This window comes from Fringilla coelebs (genome assembly GCF_963513975.1).
Source record: "Fringilla coelebs genome assembly, chromosome: 3".
Taxonomy (NCBI): Eukaryota; Metazoa; Chordata; class Aves; order Passeriformes; family Fringillidae; genus Fringilla; species Fringilla coelebs.
In genome coordinates, this window is record NC_140030.1 from 87939263 (window position 1) to 87962355 (window position 23093).

The window sequence follows — 23093 nt, forward strand, 5'->3', positions numbered from 1 at the left end:
GTAAAACATCCTCCAGCAAGGAACTCCACTGGGTTATTAGGCTCAACAAGCAGCTGAGCGCTGAGTGTTATTGCGTATGAAAGGATGAGACAGAAAGGCTCTCAGACAAACACGAGAGGGGTGTACAGCACCGAGAAACTACTGCAGTGCAGAGAACCCTCTTCTTCCACAAACACCTTCTTAAAACAATGGCAGACAACAAAGGTCTGGGTGAATACTCCGTGTCCTGCCCTATTGCTGCACAGCTGTTTCTGTACAGCTGTCCAGAGCGGTGTCTCTAAAAGCAGCAGCACCAAATACCATGAAATGCTGTAGACCCTGAAGTGAGCTCATCTGCTGCATTCCTAGTCACCTTCACAGGTTTAGATAAAGCTCCCATCTAGAGCCTCAAGGATGGCATTATCCTATTCTTAACCATACCCAAGGTAAATTTAAGCGATAACTTAACAGGAATAATGGAAGTCAATTATTTAATACAGTATGTACGTTTCTTACATAATTTTTAAAAAGTCACTATAGACAGACTTCAGCAAAATAAAAATGATCATGGTTGCATTCTGCTGTTTCCTAAAGAACATGTGTCATACTGGAAGAAGAAAATGACAGGCTTATCTCCAGATACCACTAATAAAAAAATCAAAGCTTCTCCATTTATATTTCTATGCAGTTGGCTAAAATCTAATGACACAGTGCATAAGAATTTTCAAGTATCTCACCAAGAAGCTAATTAATTTGGCTGTCATCAGCCAATATGTGGGTTTTCTCAGCCACACCCAACAGCAGATATTGTTAGTGAGTGGATTCTCTGCCTCATTTGCTCCTTTTCTTTCTTCCAACTGACAGTGAGGAACAATCTGAACTACAAAAATACAAACCTCATAACTAATAACTAATTGTTATTTTAATCAGTAAAGGCCGAGGCAAGAAATTTTGTAAGATTTAAGTACATTGCATGCTGACAGGTAAGACACTGAAAAATTGCATTTCAAAATACTAAGCCAGTATCTAGATAAAACTTTTCATGACTTCCTGTACTCACTCAAAAATGAGTGAATAGTGGATGGGGGGCCCCTCCTTAAACTATATGTGTATGCTGGTTATGAAATCCAGTAATAAAATAGCACGGAACACTCCATTTCCCTCTACCACTATGTACAATGTTCTAAGAGAAGGTGAAACCAAAGGTCACAGACTATTTCATTCCTTCATGGCTCAGTTTTTGTTCCATGCTGAATGTATCAGCAAGGGTGTTGTTTATAATGAAGGGGTTTTTTAAAATGTTTGTTTTTGAGCATCCATGAGGAATTAGACTTAGACCACCAACTGATTTCACACAGGCCACCCAAGTATTATTCCCTCAATATCAAAAGCAGAGGTTATTTTTTAAAGCTTTAAAATTTTGCTTTTCTCTTCAGTGCCAATTGCAATTTAACACCACCAGAGATACAAGAATTTTCCTGTAAATCAGAGCAGAGGAGTCCGGCATGAAAGCAAGGACTATTTAAAGACAAAACACAGAGCCATGATGGAATCCATGCATTCCAAACAACGTTGACATCATGGTACAGTTCACCCCCAGAGACTGAGTTTTCCATGCCCCAGGCAGATGCTCAACTGCCTTTTATCAGCACTATTAGTCATTAGCATGACAGCAATATAGGATGAAATCAGCATCCCTTACATCGCATAGTTACCTTAAATGCCATCCAGCCACTGAAACACACATGCCTGGAAAATTACTTGGAGCAATATTGAGCTTGTGCTTGTGCATTTTTCAATTGATGCAAACACATTAAGACAGTTAATCAATTCCAAATCAAAATCCATTCCCTCTACTATTACTGAATGCAACTTTGTTCAGGTAAAAGCATTATGTTGAAATACTTGGAACTGAACATCAAGCGTATAAATTCTGAATAACAAGAGCAAAACAAACTCCTCCAAGGAGTTTGCCTATTTCAGACATAAACATCTGTAGCTTTAAAAGGTGTTTCAGCTATTGTCCTAATCAATTGCTCTCTTCTTCCAAAAGTTTCCAGGAAATGCAGTATGAAAATTTGACCACCCATATTTTCCTTTACAGAGATTAGCATATGGATAAAAGACTTGGCCAATCAGAGCTAATTTGATACTCTGCACTAAAACCGTAATGTGAACTATTTTATAAAAAAATAAAAATTGCACCCTTTCATCAATCTGCTGCTTTTTCCTTATTTGTGCCACAGAGATGAGAAACTGGATAAAATATTGGACTTGCAACCTGTACATCAGCCATCCCCACTTGCCCTGCATGGATGAGGATCATGGTGCTCAATCCTGAAAAGAGGTTCAGTCATAATTTATTAGCTTTGAAATGCATCACTTTGATGTCAATATTATTGCATGGCTTTTTTACCCAAACTTGATTTTCTTCTCAAGGAGATAATAGGTGAAGCACGCCGTGGGTTCCACTGCATCTCTGAAGTGACCAACACCAAGGAGACTGCCTAGGGCTGATCCTATGGGAAAATCCTGCATTGCAGATCTTTGTCATGGCCTTCAGCAGCAGCTGACAGATGAGGGTGTTGGATTATACTTTCTTCTGACTCAGAGATGGGCTGAGAGGTGTCCTAAAAACTTTTATTTTATTTTTCGAATAAAAATCAGAATCAGCGCCAGCAGCTTTTCCTCAAAATGAACAGAGCATTTTGATGTATTTCCTTTATTTATGTGTGCAAATTCAAAAATCTGCATTTTAAAGTTTTTGTACTGTAATTTTAATATTATTCAGAGGTTTTGATTTGAGAGACCAGCTGATAGCCCTCCTTTAGAGAACTGAACCCAACCTCCACTGCCCAGCTCCCAAAAAACAATTGTGCCTCATAATCTGCCATAGTTTGATGGCCTAAAGCAAAAAAATAAAGAACTTGCTGCTAGCTGGAGGCTGTGAAGAACTGCACTGATCAAGTGAAGGAGAAATACCAATATTTCTAATTATATTTTCCTCCAGAATCAGAAAGGCTCTTTCTTGTTAACAAGGCAGATTTAAAATGCTTCTGTCACATAGTATTTGGCACAGATGTATCCATCAGTTTTTATGTTAACATTTTCTTCACAACACCTGACTGCCCAAGTTCAGGCTCCTATGATGGGCATCAGGACAATCTCTACTCCAACATGCTCCAGTCTCTTTGCAGCCCTAGCTGCTTGATCAATTTTCCACATCCCTGGGGCAGTCCTACTTAATAACAGTGCTCGCATACAAACAGAATTGAGATGTGGGGTAAATTGATGACTTGTCCAAGGTCACAAATACTTTTTTGCTGAGGAAGCTTCCTGAGTTCTGTATTCACTGACCAACCCACTAGCCTATAATCCTCCCAGTCTGGCAGCATCTCTGAACACATCAAAACAGATTTTCTAAAGACGTAAAGCTTAAGCAATATATAAAGTGTACCATGATGATAAGAAATACCATAAAAATGCAATTATTGCCATGCAGAGGAAACCTTGGCTGCTATCCATATAAATGACATCAACAACAACAGCAGAAGGAATAAGACCATGGAATCAAGATTATAGATTATATAATATATAAATTCTGAATTACATAACCTACTGTCCTACAACTTGTTTGTAACACTAGTTTTTTTCATACCTCAAACAAGAGATGATCAAACACTGAAAACACCTTACATTATGTTTGCTGCATAGTCAAGTGGCTGCCTAAACTTTTGCAAGATTTTTCACACTCCTAACTTGCAGAAACAGTTAAAAATTCGCTTTGATTTTTAATTTAGTTTTCAAACAAGTATTTCTGTGCTTTTGGCAGCAGGAACATAAAAATTACCACTAGCCCATAAGCAGAAATAGGAAGCATAAGCAAGTCTTACAAAATAGTCTTCTCCAGCAAGGTAGTTAAATATTTTGATGTATCTGTCTTGAGACAGGCAATACTCAATAAAGGAAGCCCTCATTTTGGATGTTTGTCACCAGATGTGATGGAAATGCACTATAGACATGAGTTGCTTAGGTTTTTTCATTCAGAAGACTAATGTGGTGGGGAAACGAGGAGCAAAGTGAAGTTCTGCGATGTGTGCTGATATTTAGGTGAGACCACCTGAAGCCAACCAAATTAGTAACTGGATACCTTCTACTTAAGAGGTAAAATTCATTCTACCCAGGAATATTCCAGATAGGCTAAATTTTAAACTAGACTTAAAATGGCAGGTAACTTGGTCATTTGAACATAGGAAGAATATATATTTAATCAGTATTAATAAATGTACTAATGCAACCATTATCAAATATTAATGTGCTTGATAAAACCATAACAGGAATCCTCATTTTTCTAATGCAATGTATCAAACATTAACATTTTCCAGGCACTTATGAGAAGTTTTTCAGTGATAAATTATTTCTTTAGATTACAAAAAATAAATATATATGCATGTGTTTATATGCACAGACATACTTTTTTTGACTGATGAAAAATTTAGTCTAAATTTTCTTCATATTTACAATGTTAAGATTAATTTTTGGTTTTGCAATAGAGTGGTCTTTTAACAAAAGTATCTCCCATTTAGTATGCTTTTCTTATGGACTCTGTTTATCTTCTCAAAAGCAAAATGCACAAGTGGTACTTTGGATTGGCAGTTCCAGGCATCATTATTTTTACATAAAGGCCAATTTTTCCCCAGAACTTGTAATAAAAAACAAACATTACAATTTGCAATGATTTTTTTTTTCCTGCTAAGGGTCAACTCCAAATAATAGACAGCCACAGTCTCTCTGCCACAGTAAAGTCATGACTTCTCCCCAGAGCAATTACATATTTCAGTGGTCTTTCCAAAACAAACCAAAGAGGAAAATCCATTCTGCAACTCAACTCATTCTGTCATCTACGTGAGGACTTTTACTTATCCTAACTATAGCGATCTTTAAAGAGCCCAGCAAGGAAGGATTGACAGGAAATTACAGCTCCAAGTACTGATCTCCAAGTAAGAATCAGTTCTGTCTGGGCAGGGACTTGAGATTTTGGCCTGCCTGCATTTCTGGAGGCAAAGCTGGCAGGAAGTGGAAGGGGAAGCAACGCACTTGGGGCTGGGATAAGCGGCTCGGCAGGAAGCGAGGGAAGAAGAGAGTTACGGGCCAGTCAGCAAGATAATGAATACAATCCAACCTCACAGCAACCAGAAGAAAAAGAAGCTTGACTTTGATTTTTAGCTCCAAATTCAAACAATGGGATTAATGGTAGTCTGCTGTTTTCCTCCCATTGTACCAAGGCATAAAACAAGCTTTGTTTGGTTTAGCAAGAGAAGACACGACTTGTGTGCGCTGGTACCGAGAGCTGTGCATAATCAAGCCCCACGCAGAGAAGTACAGGAGAGATCAAGGCTTTAGTGCTTACAAGGACAGGAAACAGGTGGGACTTCCACAAGAACCTGAGTGAGGTGGCTATGTCTGAGGTAAATTAAGGAACATAAGGAGAAAAAGCCTTATATTGAGATTGATTTCTGTGGATAGGAGTTGGCTTCAAGAGACTGTTCACCTGACTGCTCCAACTTTTCCACTGGCTTCACTGGAAAGAACCACCAACAATGGCAACCAAGTGAAAAAAGAAAGAAAAAAAATGTCTTTAAAAAAACAATAAAAAAGCCTTTCTTCACAATAACTGAGGTTTTGTGCCCATTTCTTAGAAAATGACCTTCTGAAATGCTACTGCTTGCACAGCTACACAAAAGTAGCAGCAAATTTCCAAAAAGAGAACACTACAACAATCCTTTTAAACAGCAACTACATAATCTTTAACAGCACATTCATGTTCTGCTCATCTGTGATTAATGTACACCAACTAAAGTCCATCCTCAGCTGTCATTTGAGGAAGGACTACATGGGAAAAGAAGGAAAATATTTAGTTGGGTGCTATAAAAATAGGAAACCAGCAATAAAATTTAGATCCTACTGAATTTAACAATGCCATTATTTAACTTTATTCTGAATAATCCTTAACAGAAACTTCAATTTTCTAACTAATTAAAAACCCCAACCATATGTCTCCCAGAAACAGAGAGAAGAATGAATAAAAGAAAACCCAACATCAATACCATAAAACTGAAGAAATATATTCCAGATGTCTAAAAAGGCAGATTCTTTCCTTAGTCTCTCTAAAGTAGGTATGAAATTGGAAGGTTGGATTCTTTCCATGTTGTCTTCCAAGTATCTTATTGATGTAAAATTGTTTCTGTGGAACTGGGCTGCCTTCATTACAATCACAAAGGAAATACTGTGTGCCTCATGCTATCCAAATTGTTCAGACCAGAAATGCTACAACAATTCCAGTCTCAGCTCTGCTATGGAAAATCCAACCCTCTTTCAGTCCTTCATGCAGTTGTCCTTCAATACCAGTAATGTTGGCAGTAGCAGTATTGTTAGAAGGAATCAGCATGAAACTATCGTGCAAATACAACCTTGAGTGATGGTAACTGTGACTTCAACTGCATCTGGTATTCCTGATTTAGAAAAAAGATTTTGGTAACATGATAGTTCCATCTTAATACTTTATATGGTTAAAAGAGTTTGGGCAAAGAAATTAAGAAGATGCAAGTTCTCAGATACAATTTTATAGCCTGCATGTCTGCCATATACACAGCAAAGGAAAACTGCCTTGATTACTCTTACTATGTACTGAAATAGGAATCAGGAGTCTTGTTCCACAGGAAAAGAAAGCATGAACGCTGCAGAGAAACTGTGTAGAATGTATTGGCAAGTATTCATTGAACCAACTTTTCACAAGGTTATTTGTAAATTACATTGTTCCTACTGAAGGCAGGAACAATGAAATTAAACACTCTCCAAAGCTTTCCATAGTTCTTTCTGTGTAGCTAAGCTGGCAGAAAGATGTTTGTATTCCCTACTCCAAGTATTTCACCGAGTTCCTATTCTCAGTTTGTCAGAAAACACTGTGTCTGACAACTCAAGTGACCTGTCCTGTCACAGGCAAGAGTTCCAATGCTGTCTGCTGAGAGCCAGGAAAAAGCCTCAGGAACATGGGTTCGTGCTATTTCACAGCTCATGGCCCAAGTCAGCCTTTCTGGGGCAATACAGAATCACAAGGCTGTAAGTAATGGTGCAAAGAAACAGACATGAAAAGCTGGACCACATCCTAATGTGGCAAGTGGCTTGGCTATCCTTGTGGAAACTCTGTGAGTTCCTTCAGAGAAGGCATCAAACAAGATATTGCTGCAGGTGTGAAGTCTCCCTCCCCTTTTCTCAGTCAAAAAATTTGGAAAAGTACTTGAACAACATAGGATATTCTTACATAACTTAGTCAAACACTGAAGCACAGATAAGGGAAATGCCTAATCTACCTAAGGGTAGCTAAATAACTTCTAATGAGGTACACATTCTTCTGAAATGACCCTGTCAAACCCTCCAAAGCAGTACCTTAACAAAACAAAAGGTGAAACTTCTGGTACTGATTGTATCCCACAAAGACTACATAAGTAAGTCAAATATCTAAGTTGGATGTGCGACTTTCCCTAAGTAGGCAGAATTTATGCTCTTTAATAATAAAGACCTAGAATGAAAGTGATCATTTAAAACAAGAAACACAAACCAAAACAACAAAATCCAAACAAACTATAATTAAAGATTTTTAATCTTCAAATCCTGAAATCATTACTTAGTAGAGTCTTCTATAAAATCATAGAATCATTTAGATTCAAAAAGACCTTTAAGATGTTGCATCCAATCACTAAGCCAGCATTGCCAAGTCCACCACTAAACCATGTCCCCAAGTGCTACATCTACAGGTCGTTTAAATACCTCCAGGGATGGTGACTCAACCACTTCCCCAGGCAGCATATTTTGATGTACAAATTTTTCCAGCTATCCAACCTAAACCTCCCCTAGAACAACTTGAGTCAGTTTCTGTTTTGCTTTGATTTTGATAATTTAAAATCAGATTTGAAATCCAGTACACCACCACACATTGGTGAGGAAAAAAACCCAAGAAACCAATTTTTTATTAATGGTCAATTTATCATTGTCAAATTTAGAAGTTTAACTACTGACTAATAACTCCTGCATTTGTACACAAAGTATTGTATTCAGTAGAATGCTTGGAGAAAGGATTTTAAAAGAGGACCTGACTATAACTTAATAACTACAGACAGCAAAAAGATTTTAACAATAAGGAATCCTTAAAATGCATAACACCCCCCCCCCCCGAACCTAAAAATTTATTTACTAATTTGAAACAGAGATAAATGCATTTTATTAACTGCAAGTCCATTACATCACCAAGTGTACTTTCTAGTCTTTCAATTAAGAGTGTGCAGTTAATTCAAGAGAAGATATAAATCCAAATCTCAAATCCTTTTTCAGTCTTTTTATAAGCTCTTTCTTTTAAGGAATGTTTCCATTTATATTAGCCTTGCAGCACAATAGACAGATACACTCCAGTTTTCCAGAGAAGTTTGTTAATGCACTGAAGAACCTTGTCCAAAGTCAGGATGGCACATGCACAAATCACTCCAGTTATGGGGTTTAACCAGACAATCCCAGACTCAAAAATGTTATTATAAAATGGGTTCATTATTTTTATTAACATTTAGCATTAATATTATCTTGCCTGGAGTTACACAAGTCTCAAACTGTAGTTAATATAATAACTAAATATTTCTGTTCACTCCAAAAACTGAGCACACAAAAACTGCATGCTCTAAAACAAACATCTGACATTGTGAAAATTCACAAAATCTGCTACAACTACGGAGTGCACACAAATGGATTATAGAAAACAACTCTTGAGATTCTTTAAAAACTTTAACTCTACTTTTCTTCAAAAACACTTTAAAGCATTTAAAACTAAATGAAAACTTGTTTAATCCACAAGCTGTTCTAAAACCAAAGTCAATCAGATATTGAAACTCAAGTTGTAGTTGAAAAATGAAAATAACTCACCCCATTTAAATTTTACTCCCTGAGTTTGCAGCCAATGACACCTTTTTGTTCCTCTTTTTTCTCTGTTCCGCAGGTACCATGTGTGATCCTCATGCTGACATTCACAAAGCACTGAAATATTTGTCAACTCTGCTTCTGAATATTAAATATAATACTAATTGAACACATGGCAGGGCACTGCTGGTTTACTTAGTCAACTGAAATGCAAAGGACTAATGTAAAACTAAGAACTCACCCCCTGAGACAAAGCATCAAACCTGATCCTAAAATTCTGACCTCTGCCTGTGGAGCTCTCTTTAGATGAGAAGACAGTTCCACAGGAGATACCTGATTTTTACCAAGCCCCAAATAAAGTCCTGACATAGGATTTCCAGGAGAACTGGACTTTTACGCGGGCACTCTTTCAAACAGAACTCAGGATGGTTTCAGGTCTCTGTCCCACTATAGTTAAGCATTACATCTATTACAGCTGTTATATCTAGGATTTGAAGAACCTTGACCAAAGTCTGAAAGTGATTTTACATTTTACAGTTTCATTTTTCTGAAGTCTGAAAAGGAAAAGAGATTCTTTCTTCCTTTCTTGCCTTACGGTACTGCTGTGCAAATGCAAACAATTACATTGCCCTGAAAAGAAGTACAGCTGCTTCCAGCATTTAGGCAGAAGTGAACAAATACCCTGGGCCACTTTTATCTACTACAGAACATGTATGAATTGCAATGGAAGATGTTTCCTTAAAATAACCCCATTCACAGCATAGCAGACTTCCATGGTGAAGTTAAAAAATGCTGTATTGAAGGTTCTTTGAAAACACTGAGTCTAACAAAGAAGGAAAACACATGCTTCAAAATTCACTGGAAACATCCAGTTTCCAGATACTGATCTGGGAATTATAACAGAATTAAAAAAAGGAGTATTTCTCAGAGTTCCTTTACAATACTGTACTATAAATATTTTTTTTTTTTTAATCTCCTGTCTTGGAGGACAGAGCCCCACTAGTGCAAGCTGGGGTTATGAACATTCCTCAGATTTATTCAGGTTGAGTATTTTGACCTAGATGTCGATATTATTTGACCATTTACCAATGCTTAAGCTTAGTGTGTGCAAGTGTGTAAATGTTTCAGAAGCATAATTTCTTAGAAATAGACCTTATCCTTACTACACAAGAATTCAAGGATCGACACAGGCTGCAATAGCTGCAAGTCTAAATTATCTGGCAGTCTGTTTGCTAAAGCTGCTAGTGCACATTAAAATATGTATTTTACATTATTCCTGACACCTATCATATATAGTTAACTTTTTTGATCAATACGTGGAAGACATATGGCACAAATAATGAAAGCAAACTAAATATAATAAAGTTTAAAAAAGACAAAGTAGCAGGCAGGGCTTAGAGTATGTATTTCAGCTTGCTGTACTACCTTTAGTATAGCCTTCTAAAAATTCAGTGAAATAATGAGAGGGCTTAATCTTCCTTTTTGGACTTTGCACCTTCCTTTTAAAAACTCTAACTAGAGAGTGATGCAAGGTTTACACAGTCATTTTTAATTCCAGAGACTGCCTTTTACAGAGGCAAAACAATTTTTCCCACCACAGGTACAGATCGTTCATGAAAAGCCTCATGCAGTTTCACCTTTCAAGACTATACTTAAAGAATACAGATTTTTGACACTCCAGCTGTTTGGATGACTGTAAAATTTACATTTTAAAAACAGTAGTAGATTTTCAGCCTATGTTCAAGGCAGTAGACTTTTGGTTGATGATACTCACAGAACAAGTAAGTTTTCATAATCCAACTGATGCATGGAATAGCCAGGAACATGGCTAGACCTGTCTTTAATGTGTGTATTTCCTTATTTATCCACCCATGATTGATTAATCAGAATGGATTACAACAAGACCTTTTGCCTCAATTGCCCCAACAATAAACAGGTTTCACTATTGTTGGGAAATAAGGGTGAAGAAGGAAAAGATCTATTCAGAGCATATTACTGCACCAGCAAAAGTGTAGAGCACAACACTAACAAAACCTAAGAGTAGAGGTTATTATGTATTTTATGAAGTACCACAAAAAAAAACTAATCCAAAATTCTAATATTATATGCATTTCCCACATCACATCATGGTAAGCAGTGAGCATTGGACTCACCCATGTTGTGTCTTCTATTATGAAAAACAAGCCACACACAGATTTCAAAAAATGGATTTCCATTTCAAAACATGCTACTAGTTCATGTTTCACAAACGTATGAAAACACCACTATAGTTTTCAATGTGATACATTTCTCCAGTTTTCTTCAAAAAACACACTAGGCATAGGCAGTTATAAAATTAAACATTGCTATTCCAAAGGCCCTGCATGATTTTGTTAAAAAAAAACACAAAACAAAAGACAACTCCAACATATGGAAATCAGAGCTTTGACTACATAAATGGAAAAGAGAACGACAGCAGTTGGGAACATGGTGTGTATATGAGTTTCAATCCTTTTTCAGCCTAACACAGTTTTCCTTAAGCAAGTACAAACTCTTCCAGTACAATATGAAGGTGCCTTTAAGCCAAATTTTCTATCTATGTCTTGCTCCCTGCAAAGCATTTATTTTGGCAAGTGGCTAAAAGTCTGCCAAGGAAAGGTCACTGATCTTTGCCTGAAAAGCTCAAGCCAGCTTTATACAGTAAGGGCTTAGTACAAACACACAATGCTTACCAGATGTTCAATCAGCTAACTGGATACAATCCAAGGGATGGCTATAAATCCGTGGAGAGATGTTCCTTATGAAGGCATTTGCCACACAAAGTTAAATTTATATAAGCACCCTTTGGAGAACCTCTACACTGAGCAGTGCAGTTTAAAAGGCTCATGCACTAACAGACTGAACTGTCACCAAGTGCTGATTTGTGTGTGCACAGATACCTTTAAAAGGAAATTTGGGGTTCAACTGGGTTAACCTGCAAGGTTCATTTTTCCCAAATAAATGCCCATGCTGTTAGTCAAATCAGTGTCAAGTGGCAAGAGTCAAAAACTTAACACGGATTCAGACTAGTAGTTCTCAGCTCCTCTTCTCAGGTTTTCCAGTTACTGTCACTTGCTACCAACAGGTGAAATTTTGTCTCAGAAGAAATTGCTCACCTACTGCACCGACAAGCAAATACACACCAGAGTCAGGTATTGCACTTATCCACTGACATTAACATATTCTAACAGATTGGGGGAAATAAGATTTAGAGTGGTTCATTTGAGATGAGAAAGTTGCCTTGCCTGAGCAATGCAACCTACAGATTTCCATATTAGTATAAATGCAATACTTGGGAAGTTTTTTTGGTGGGTTTTTCATTTCATTGGTTGGTTGGCTTAAAAAACTAAAAAAACAAAAAACCAAAAAAAAAAACACCAACCCAAAAACCTAGGAACTCAATATCTGGATGGTTAGAGATTTCTTATTTCTTATAGCTGTAAAAAAAAGTTACAAAAGAGATTAATAATTTCAAAAGGAGAAAAAAACCTGAAAAAATAATTTCATTTTTGTAATAAGCATCCACACATCAGCACTGATGTATTTTAGGTTTAAACCAAATAAGACTCAAGAGAAAAATCATATTAGTAGCAGCTTTGCATTATCCCTCCTAAGAAAAGAAAATAAAAGCATAGCGGAAGGAGAAAACTTGCAAAATCAGTTTGTTTCTGTTTTTGCTTTGATTTTACCCTTTCTCCTCAGCTATAGTTTGAATGAGTGCTGATCTGATATTAAAGAAATGAAAACCCGAATAGGGAAAAATGTAATTCCCCAAACCCTGTCTACACAAAACTGAAGCTACAAAGGAAATAGGTTCTCAGTTGATACACTGCATAAGGAATTTTGAATAGGAAGATTGTGGTTAAGTTTGTTGTTAAGAAGTTTTTTTGTTGTTTTTCTCTTCAAGCATAGAAGCCAGCAGAAGGAAAGCCAAAAAGTCAGTGTAGGACTCTACCTTTACCCAAGCTATGAATAAAAACGTGCAATTATATCTTTAGGTTGAAGTCCTTCTTACTGAGACTGAACAGAGCAGAGCAACCAATATGTGCCTGGTTTTTCTGACTGGATATTTTCCTTTACAGTAGGAAGAGAGAAAAGCTACACAACACTGACACTTCAAACTCTGTATCTCTCTGGGCACCCAATACTCCCAAGAACTCCCAGGGGAAGCTGCATTTGTAGAAGAGCTCTAACTTGCAAACCTACATCAGTCAAGTGACTGAAGACAAAAACCACCCAGTTAGCACTGCCAGGTCACCAGTGTCCTGTTCACATAATTTCCGATTATTTTAACTCCCAGCAAAAGCCCCAGCCTTGAGTTTAAAAACAATGTTCAAGTAGCTTGCCGAGTCTCAGTAAATAGTTTCCCAGATGTCAAACATTATCCTTCCTTACCACTACAGGACCACTGGCCCCAGTGCCACAACAGATCTTTTTGTGCAGATCTTTCCTGCCTCACCTACAGCTCTGGAAAAGCTACAGAGGCTACTTGGGTCCCCTCTGAGAGGTCCATACTCTGACTAAACCACTGATTCTCCCCAGACTCCCTAGGGGTCTGCCTAAGACACTTCCAGCACTCAGCTTCTTCTCAAATATTAACATACAGAGAAAAATAAATGTGCATGAGTTGACTGCTCAATCCAATTCTGGGGAGCAAAATAAGAGATAAGAAGGTTTATAACAGTGAATCTATAGTGACTGTGACTCTTTTTGACTCTTTTTCCATGTGCTTACTGTAAGTGAATGAGTTACTAAAGAAAAGGTTCTTCATCCATAAATTTGGAACAAACCTGAGAATTCTTCCACTGCCTGTTCAGCGCCCCAAGATCAGCAGCTGATGGCTACAAGGAACTGACAAACAAGCAGCCTGTCAAAGTTGTATTTGCAGCAGAAGATATTAGTGAAAGAAACCACTACACTACACTAACCCAAATTCCTGAAACAACCAAGCAAAAATGCTCCCTGATTCAGACTTTGAGATTTCTGATTAAGCATCTTCCACTGCTCTGCGTTCAAACAGTGCCTGGCACAACAAGATCTCATTCACTGAGCCCTTATAGCACAAGAAGAATAATTAATGGTGATGACAATGACAACTACAAGTACTTCAGGGAAAAGCACTGGCAAAGACATACGTTAGGAATTGCAGAGAAAGTTTGTATCCTGCGGGATATTTTCTAAGAACAGATTTTTGCAAAAGGATGCTACAACACAGAACAGAAATGCAATTTTTCTTGCTGTATCAATTCTACCGAAGTTGAATGCCTGAAACAAATCCTCTGGATATTTTGATTAACAAGCTGTATCAATGTTACAGATCTATCAAGTATGGGACACAAAAATGACATTAAGAATAATTCTCTGTTTCTACTAATACTTTTTTTCATGCAGATATTCTCTCCTGACATGTCAATCAACAATAACCATACTTCCAAACCTGAGAGCCTAATGAGCTAAGAAGAACTGGAAAACCTCCTACAAATTCAAATATTTTGAATGATGTTAAATACATAACTTAGTGCTGACTTCTAAGGACTTTTTTTTTTTGGTTATTCAATGCAAAAAGGCCAGATAATAAATGTAAACAAAATGTTTTCCATTCACAAAACACCATGACTTCACCTGCAAGCTTTATTGTAAAAAATCACCTTATGTTCTTCATCTTGGGCAACTTTAGTATCATACAAGCAGATGAATCTGAAGATGAATGTATTAGAAGCTGTGGTATTTTATTGCAATTCATCTGCCACTCAGAAATGGGCAATCTGTGATTGCACAGAAGGACAATTCCATAATGCAAATTTGAATAACTAACAGTGATAACGATTACAATTGATTAGTCATAGAACACAGAAAAATAGTTTTGAATAGCTCTTAAATTTGTATTACATATTACCTATAGTAAGCACAGTTAAGAAAAAAACCAACATGTCAAGATCATTCTGAAGTTGTCCACAGTCGATTTAATATTGACATATTTCAAATGGTAACTTAGTATTAAGTTGGCACAAAGCTACTACAAGTAACTGTCTATGCTTGTGTCCCACACAAACCAGTAATTTCAAAGAAAAAGAAACCTTCAATGACAAATGCAGCAGGCAGGTCAAAAACTGTTAAATATAGCAGCACCTGTCCTTCAGTACATATAAAACTGACTTGGCTGAAAATGTTTTTAATCATTCCTCAGGCAATTTACCTCTCTTATCCATTTGTGGGCCATCTGTTACTCCAGTTCATAAATCAAATCACTGTCACTGTATTCGTTAAGTTTTAAACTTTAGCCTGCATTTGGATCTTAATCAGCTACACTGGAGCTCTTAAGTACTTCTCAAATAATTCAAAAAACTTGACTTACAAAGCTCTGTAAGAACTAAAAGAAAAAGAATGAAAAAGTAGATGTAAAGAATGTAAAGACACTGCCAAAGCATGTCAATAACAAAGTTAGTGAGTGCACTTCAGTATAGAAATAGTGCCCACAATACAGCAACACTGGATTAATAGAGAAAATCAATATGACCTTGCACAAAGAGCAGCACTGAAGAAATGAACAAGGCAGCAAGTCTTGCAGAGCCTCCTGTTCACTGACAGACTGATACACAGACACATCCTTCTCCATAGCCCAGGCAGAAGTTCAAGATACAAAACTAAAAACCTGTGCAGCCACAAGATCCAGTTTGCAAAGTAATAGAATAAATACAATGGATCTTTTCCAAGCTAATTCCTTTTTACAAACACCAGCCCACTACAAACTTTGTTTTTCTTATAACTGCATACATAAAGGGGTCACCAAATGTTTACTTAACAGCAGACTTGACTGATTGCATGCTTTGCAAGACTGACAAACTATTCTGGTAGAATAACAACCTCAGCCACCCACATTTTGATTTGGTTTCCCAAAAGCAAGCTATCAGAAATGCTTAAAGATGCTATGTGCTTGCATATGGCACAGTACATATCTATGTACCACATTCCAACAAATCTATGTAACAAATTCCAGCTCATACTCTTGGTGTGTCAGGTTCTGAGAAGCCACATTTTCTTGTTTGACCAAAGGGATTTGTTTTTTAAATATCCCTGAAAGTTCTGGGCAGGCAGTTCCTTAACCACTTAAAAAGACTTAAAGAAACCCAACCAAATTATTAAAATAATTTAAAAACTATAACTAGAACTTTATTAACTGTTGCAGTTAACTGCTCCTGAGTAACTGTTGCAGTTATTTCAGGCTGTGAACAGACACCTTAGTGCATATCTACCTTTGGGAAGGTTCCACTGATACAGCTGCTTCCATTCACAGAAAACAAAGATAGATTTCCTCTAAAGGCACAGACCCTTTTAGATAAAGTCAACCTACAGAAGGTAAATAACCCTGCAGATCAGTTTTGGCAAAGGAAGTGTAAAGATGTGACTCACAGGTGCTACAGAAATACTGCTTACATAGTTTCAAATGAAGAATTAAAAAGACTTACTTTAAGAGCTGTTTTCTCACCCTCTTCCAATGTCAACATCACCAAAATGGTAAATTATTTTGCAGAACAGATTTGGAAGCACAATATAGAAACTTTCATGTTTTAGCAGAAAAATTTAAATCCTAACTTTAGAGAACATCACCTTCTGTGTGAAAAACAGTTTATTTAGCATTTTCTTTTCAGTATGTGGGCTAGACAGTTCCTACTACAGAATTTACAGAAGATTGCTAAAATAAATAGTTACTCACCATCCCTACCAGCGCAGAAACAAACATTCAGGAACTATAAGGAGGTTCCAAAACAGGATTAGTGTAAAAAGGTGATGATAAAAACACTTCTCTTGCATTTGTTGTTGTACTTGTAAGGGCTTTTCATGTAGCTTGCTTTCCACTTCTCAGACTTTAGCATTTGTGTTTTCCATCTTTTTCTGCTTTAAAGATTAGAACTGAATGGAAGCAAGTTCTAGAAAGTTATTTTTTCAGAACAAAACTAAATTCCCTGAAGTTTGAACAATCCATTGGAAACTTCAAGTAGCACAGCCAGCAACTCTACTGTTCTTTCTCTAGCTCCATGTAAAAATATTGGCCAGATGCTGATACTGATATGCTAGGTGGCTCTCAACAAGTCTGTCTCTGCTTAGGGGAAAGGCAGAAATTTTCCTTGCCTGCCTTTGCAATCTGCCCTGCCAGATTTCCATCTGTTCTGCACACCTAAGCCACACAAGTCCATGAATGATGCAGCTTAGACAAGGGGGAGAGGAAGAAAAGGAATCCTGTGCTTTTGTTGCAGAAGTCAGCCTATAACAATGAACTGTTTTCATTGTTTTGCCATACAAATGCAAATAGTGCAGAGGGATAAGCAATCTGACAGCTGGGACTAGGTGGCAATTGGATTTTAAGAGGTACATGGTAGCAACATAAGCTTACTTTCAATTTATATACCAATTTACTCACATAAAGGCTTGCTTGGAAAATTAGATTTTTGCCTTTTAGAGGCAGTATAGTAGAGAACAATGCTCCTTGTCCATATTAATGGATTGAACTATTCTTAAGGCAATTAGACCAAAACAGAACTTGGATATCTGTCGGAAACAGCTTTTAGAAGTGCCAAATAACTGAAGCTACATTACTGACTGCTGGTAACTGGAAACCTGCTTATATAACATTGGGGAAACAAGTCAAATTTTCAGTACACAGCATATTACAAGACAAGAGTGGTTGGTGAGCATACAGTATATTTTTGCAAGAAACATGCCACTTGATTGCCTCCTTCAATTAGAATTGTTGCTATGAGTATTTCTATTTTCATAAATTGCCAATTTTCCTCGCCCAGAATTCCAGGTGAAAGAGCAATACCCATTTGTGCATCACAAAAAGAATACTATATATCCTTGCTGCTCAGTGACAACTGGATTGCAAAAAATAAGCCTGGTTCAGAAATATGGCCAAGAGGAGCAATCACTTCAACCACCCCATGCCACTCAAAAGTGATGCACCTACTATAACTTGATGTTCCTTTAGTATTCAAGAAATACACATCAACTACAATGAAGTAAGCACATTGAAATTCATAAAATACCTCACAGATTCATTATCTTTACCTACATATATATATGTGTATATAAAATAAAAGAGGTATTTTTGAAACATGTACAATAAGCTACTTCCCTTGTGGTCTAGATGCTTCCATTCACTACACAAGTTGTTATTCACATAGTTATGTTAAACTAGGTGCTTCAATAACATCACTAAATAGCCAAAATTATTTAGGCCACAGTCCTAATAAAACAGTCCAATAATAAGATTTCATAGTATCACTAACAACACTATAAAAATGGTTTGCAAACAGTTATACAAACCCAGCCCACTTTTCTTTGTGAGTAAAACTGGAACCCTCCTAGAGAACTTTGCAGCGCTTCAACACAACACTTTTACACAGTTATTTAATTGCAGGGGAAAGATCAAAAATATTCAAGTTCTATTGTGTTTTCTAAGTGCACCAACTTCTCTAATTCCTACCAAATTCACCTCAACTAAATGTCCCAGCATGTGCTGCAGTTGAGACAGGCACAATACGCAGAGCATCACCATACAACACCATAATGCTTCAGCCCATACAGAGCAGCACCTTAGCACTGCTGAAGGCTGCAAGCATCCACCCTTCTTGTTTGTCAGCCCAGCCTTTTATACCCCTCATGTTCATGTATTGCCCCTGTGTGCCCTCTGCTCCCTTTGGTGGATGGTCAGTGCACCTGGGCACTCCGTGGCTCATTGCTGTCAATGCTGCTCACCACTGGAGCCCATTGGGGATGAGGCTGGGCCACAGCCCCATCCCAATTACCACAAACTGTGTGCCTACAACTAAATGGCTCTTGGTCTTCCTGAGGGCTTCCCAAAAGCATTTCATAAGCTGTTTTCCCTCACTGTTCTGTTTCCATTTGTGTGTTCCCCTCCAATGCTACTGTAGAGACACAAATTTCTTTCCAAGTACCTTTCAAGTGTCACAGGGTAGTGCACCACATAATAAATGAGACATTAGGATAGCCATTTTTTGCTCTCCTGTGTAAAAAGGTTAGAAAGTTTTAAAGCACTTTTGGAGAACCACATAACACCATTCTTCCTGCCCTTTGACAGTCTGACACACTTGAATGCATCTCGAGATGAAACAGTAACAGCAGGCTCACCTGGGTATCAATTAGCTATCAGTGGAAGGTTGGAAGAACATTTACCTGCCCTGTGGCAGAATCACATCAATGCCTTTAACCACATTTCAGGTGATCACTGTCATGCCAGTCAGAAATACATGTGGAAACTATTTAATTGATATTTTCTTCAATATGCAGGAAGAAAAAAATGGCAGAGCACATTTTATGTAGGTACAAAAAGAGGCTATAAGATAAAGTCTGTTTTTAACATTCAGGATTTATAGCAATAGGTGTTTTTGCAAGCTACTGCTGGTAGCTGGTCAGGGTGCAGCAATTCATTACAAAGAACAGAAAGATAAACATGCTCTTCCACTGTTTCTCCACTGTAATTTCATTTCAGAGCATTTTTGGTTTCAATTCCTGTCAAGGTTCATGTGAATCTTCTTTATGTACCGTGAACTGACGATAACCTCATTTCAGTGAACGCCATGAGCTACTGGGAGAAGCTGATCAAAGCTGATTGCTGGACATAATTTAAGATAATCAATCACCTAGGCCATTTTGGCAGATCAGGCTGTCACCAAGTGCATGACTAAGACACACAGATCTGCTTCTTCATAAATTATCTTATTCCTACCATTTATCACTTGATTGTGTTTAAAGTAAGTAGCAGAAAATTATTTTTAGAATTCTTCTTAAGAATGTAATAAATACTTCCCTTCCATATTTGGGTCATTTTCCAACATGTTGTGCCATAAAAATGAAAACACCTCATATAATGACAACATTCTGGTCATTACTTTACTTGAAATGGAAAAATACCAAATATTAGAATAATTTAAAAAGAAAATTAACTCCTATTCCTCATTTTTACATCTTATCCTTTCTACCTACATAATGGTTAGCGTTCTTCCAAAAACTAAGGAATTTGGAAGTTTTCTCTGGAAATTAGTACTACTAAATATGATAATTTCATTATGGTCATTTTAGCTGATATTGTCACCATCAGTGATTAACAGGGTAAGATGAAGTGCAACTTGCTTATTGACTCAAAGGCAGAGAACAAAATGTGTTCATTTTAACTTGAGCTCGCGCAGATTTGAGGATATCAGCACGCACCTCTTCTAATACTTTCATTGCAGAGACCCTTGGAGATTCCATTCATGAAAGAGTAAGATAAAATATCAGAAGTCCCTACCTTCACCTGATGATCCTGAAAGGTCTATGATGACATACACTCTCCCTTCTGGCTCCAAGTCAATCTGTAATCAAGAAGAGAAAAAGAATAAAAAAAAAATCAAACTTGGAATGGCTCCCAAAGCAACTGACTGCACATGGAGGAAACAAGAAGTTTCCAAACCTCACAAAGTCAGGGTGCAGGCAGGACACATCCTGCACCAATAGAGCCTCTTTTTGCAAAGAGGTGTTGAGGACCCTGCACCTGAACTGGAATAAAAAAGAAGTGTGCACACTTGGAAATTTTGAGCTCAGTGAATTTTACATTTCAAATAATTAATGTACTGTTCCCACATACATTTGCACCGCTATTTTCAATAAAGTTGAACAGTGCCACAATTGCACAACTTTTTTACTCTTATTTCTACTGAGCCCAGATATACAAATGTGGAAAACAACACTGTGACAGCAGGACAGATGAGCTCTGGTCACAAAACGGGGGAAATGAACACACACAGCTGATACAGCCGGTTAACACGTGTTTACAATACCCCTTTTGTCTCCCCACTGGGAGAAAGAAATACATGCTTTATCCTCTATTTCTGAAACACAAAATTTGTTTATTTCTGCACCATTCTGGTGGATTTTAAGGAGTCTTTACCCATGAGGAGATCACTTTCACTCAGCATGAAATACAGGTGCTCAGTATCAAGCTGCTGCACTTCCAAGATTTCACAGGCTATGAGAATAAGCTCTGGTTCAGGCACGACAATGAAGAGCTTATTACAGATCTTCCTGTATTTCATCACAAGTTTCATCAGCAAATCTAAATGTTGCTGGATTTGAGTATCTTAATGGTGCAAAACAAAATCTATTTTTGCTGCCTCACATCTCTGAAAACTAAAACTGTAACTAAAACATTATGTAATCAGTAACTTCTGCTGTAACATAGCAGTTACTGTCACATGATTTCAGAGCCTGAGTGACGTGATGTTCTGTATATTAATACTGTATTTTCAACCTATTTTAGTAGGTAAGATTGCAAGGGACCTCATGTGTCAGGACCTGTCCTGTGTGACTCCACTCCAGACAGGAGCAGGGGGTCAAGGAGGCACCAGGGCATCCCCATCCCTAGGGATGGGGGCAGGCCAGGGCCAGACCCAGGCGGGGATGAGTGCTCTGCTCTCCCAGCTGAAACCCCAGGACTTGCCCAACGCTTCTGCTGCTCTGAGGGAGCTGCACACAGAGGCTGTGGCTGGGAACAGGCACTCTCCCCTCCCTCCTCATCCCAGCCTCCTCTCCCAAGGCAGGAGAAGCCTTGACTCCCCATGCCAGCGAGAGACACCGAGCTGATTGTCCTGCCACAAGGGACACCAGGGTCCAGCAGAGGCCAGCAGGAAGCAAGGAAGCAGGAGATGACCGATTCACACTAATAACAGGAGACCAACCTGTCACTCTTGACAAATTGGTGAGTAAATAAGGGCACACCAGAACACCCCGGCCATGCCAGGCTCTGCCAGCCTACGTTCAAGTGGGCAGCCCCGTGGGGCCACCTGCTTTGTCTCCTGATTTCTCTCATCACCTGAGAGGACTCTACAGGAGAGGCTTTTCCCTCTCTTTCAAGACATGGTTGCTGAATGCATCGGGATGATGCAAGCTCCTCCTGCCGATGAGCACTGTCCTTCAGGAGAGCACCGGGAGAAGAGTTCGCAGGTCCTGCTGATGTCATCGGACCAACAGATCAAGAAAATGATCTCAGCAGCTGTATTGTAAATAGAACAGGCAGGAAATAAGGCTAGCAAGGCCAGGGGTTGCTCAAGGGAGAGGAAAATGAAAGTGTGGGTGTCTGGCTTTTTATAAATAATAGTATTGAATATCCAAAAAAGACATTTTTAACAATTCCTGAATTGGCAGCATGAGTTTTGTGATGGAGTTTTTGGGGAGTTCTTGGCTTTTTGTGTTTTGTTTTAAATAAAGCTGCTGATCTTGAAATACTGCTCCTCTCCCTTTGCCAGTTTTAAATAAGAAAAATATTAGAAGATCAGAAGCACAGGTGCATGAATAGACTTTGATGTCTATGCTGAGGGAGGCTTTTGAAAAACTGCTATAGCACTCAACAGATGGCTGTATTAAAGACAGACATGTCTAATGCTCTGTTTGTATCAGCACTATACACTGTTTGGTTAAGCTTTCAGTAAAATACTTTATGCAGTTCAAATCCCAGTGTGCACGCACACACATAAACCCCCAACATCATCCCTGCAGAGGAACCAGGCATCTGGACAAGTTACTGACCACCACCACAAAATCTCTGTTCTGCCCCTTTAATTACAAACAGCATTGGAAGCAACTCAGGAAAAAGACTGGAGGCCTGAAACCAAGTTTCCATTACCCAGCAAGTGGACTGTTTCAATTTACATTTTATTATGATTCTTAGTGATTTTGAATTGGAAATTCTGCTGATGCTCTAAGAAAAATGAGCTATTTATGAAAGTCTTTTACAAAGAGAGCATGTTTCAGTCTTCATATGTTCAAATGCCAGTACGAATGAAATGGACATATTCTTACTTTCAGATTTATGAAATACCCACATTTCATTTCAGTGACACTGACAGTCTTATCAGTCTTATGAATTAGTACTTCTGCCAGAAGCCAGCAGCTCAGCTGTCTCAGCTGACCCAACATATGAAATGAACACCCCAAGAAAAGCAGAATCCCCCTGACTTAAAGGAACCCTTCTCTTCTTCTCAGGTCTTCCATGTATCAAGCCAAACAGAGGAAAAAAAGGACCAATTCCATCTTAATTATTCATTAAAAATGTCTAATCTAATGCCTAGAAACATAATGGC

General features: G+C 38.0%; 1 protein-coding gene across 1 annotated transcript in view; it reads right to left on the bottom strand.

The window, feature by feature from the left end:
* The window catches only part of PRKCE (protein kinase C epsilon), a 284544-nt gene that overhangs the window by 164834 nt on the left and 96617 nt on the right, over window positions 1–23093 (bottom strand). The window contains exon 2 of the mRNA XM_084203613.1: window positions 20267–20330. Within this exon, the coding sequence (XP_084059739.1) occupies window positions 20267–20330 (64 nt within the window). The remainder of the gene's footprint in view (window positions 1–20266; window positions 20331–23093) is intronic.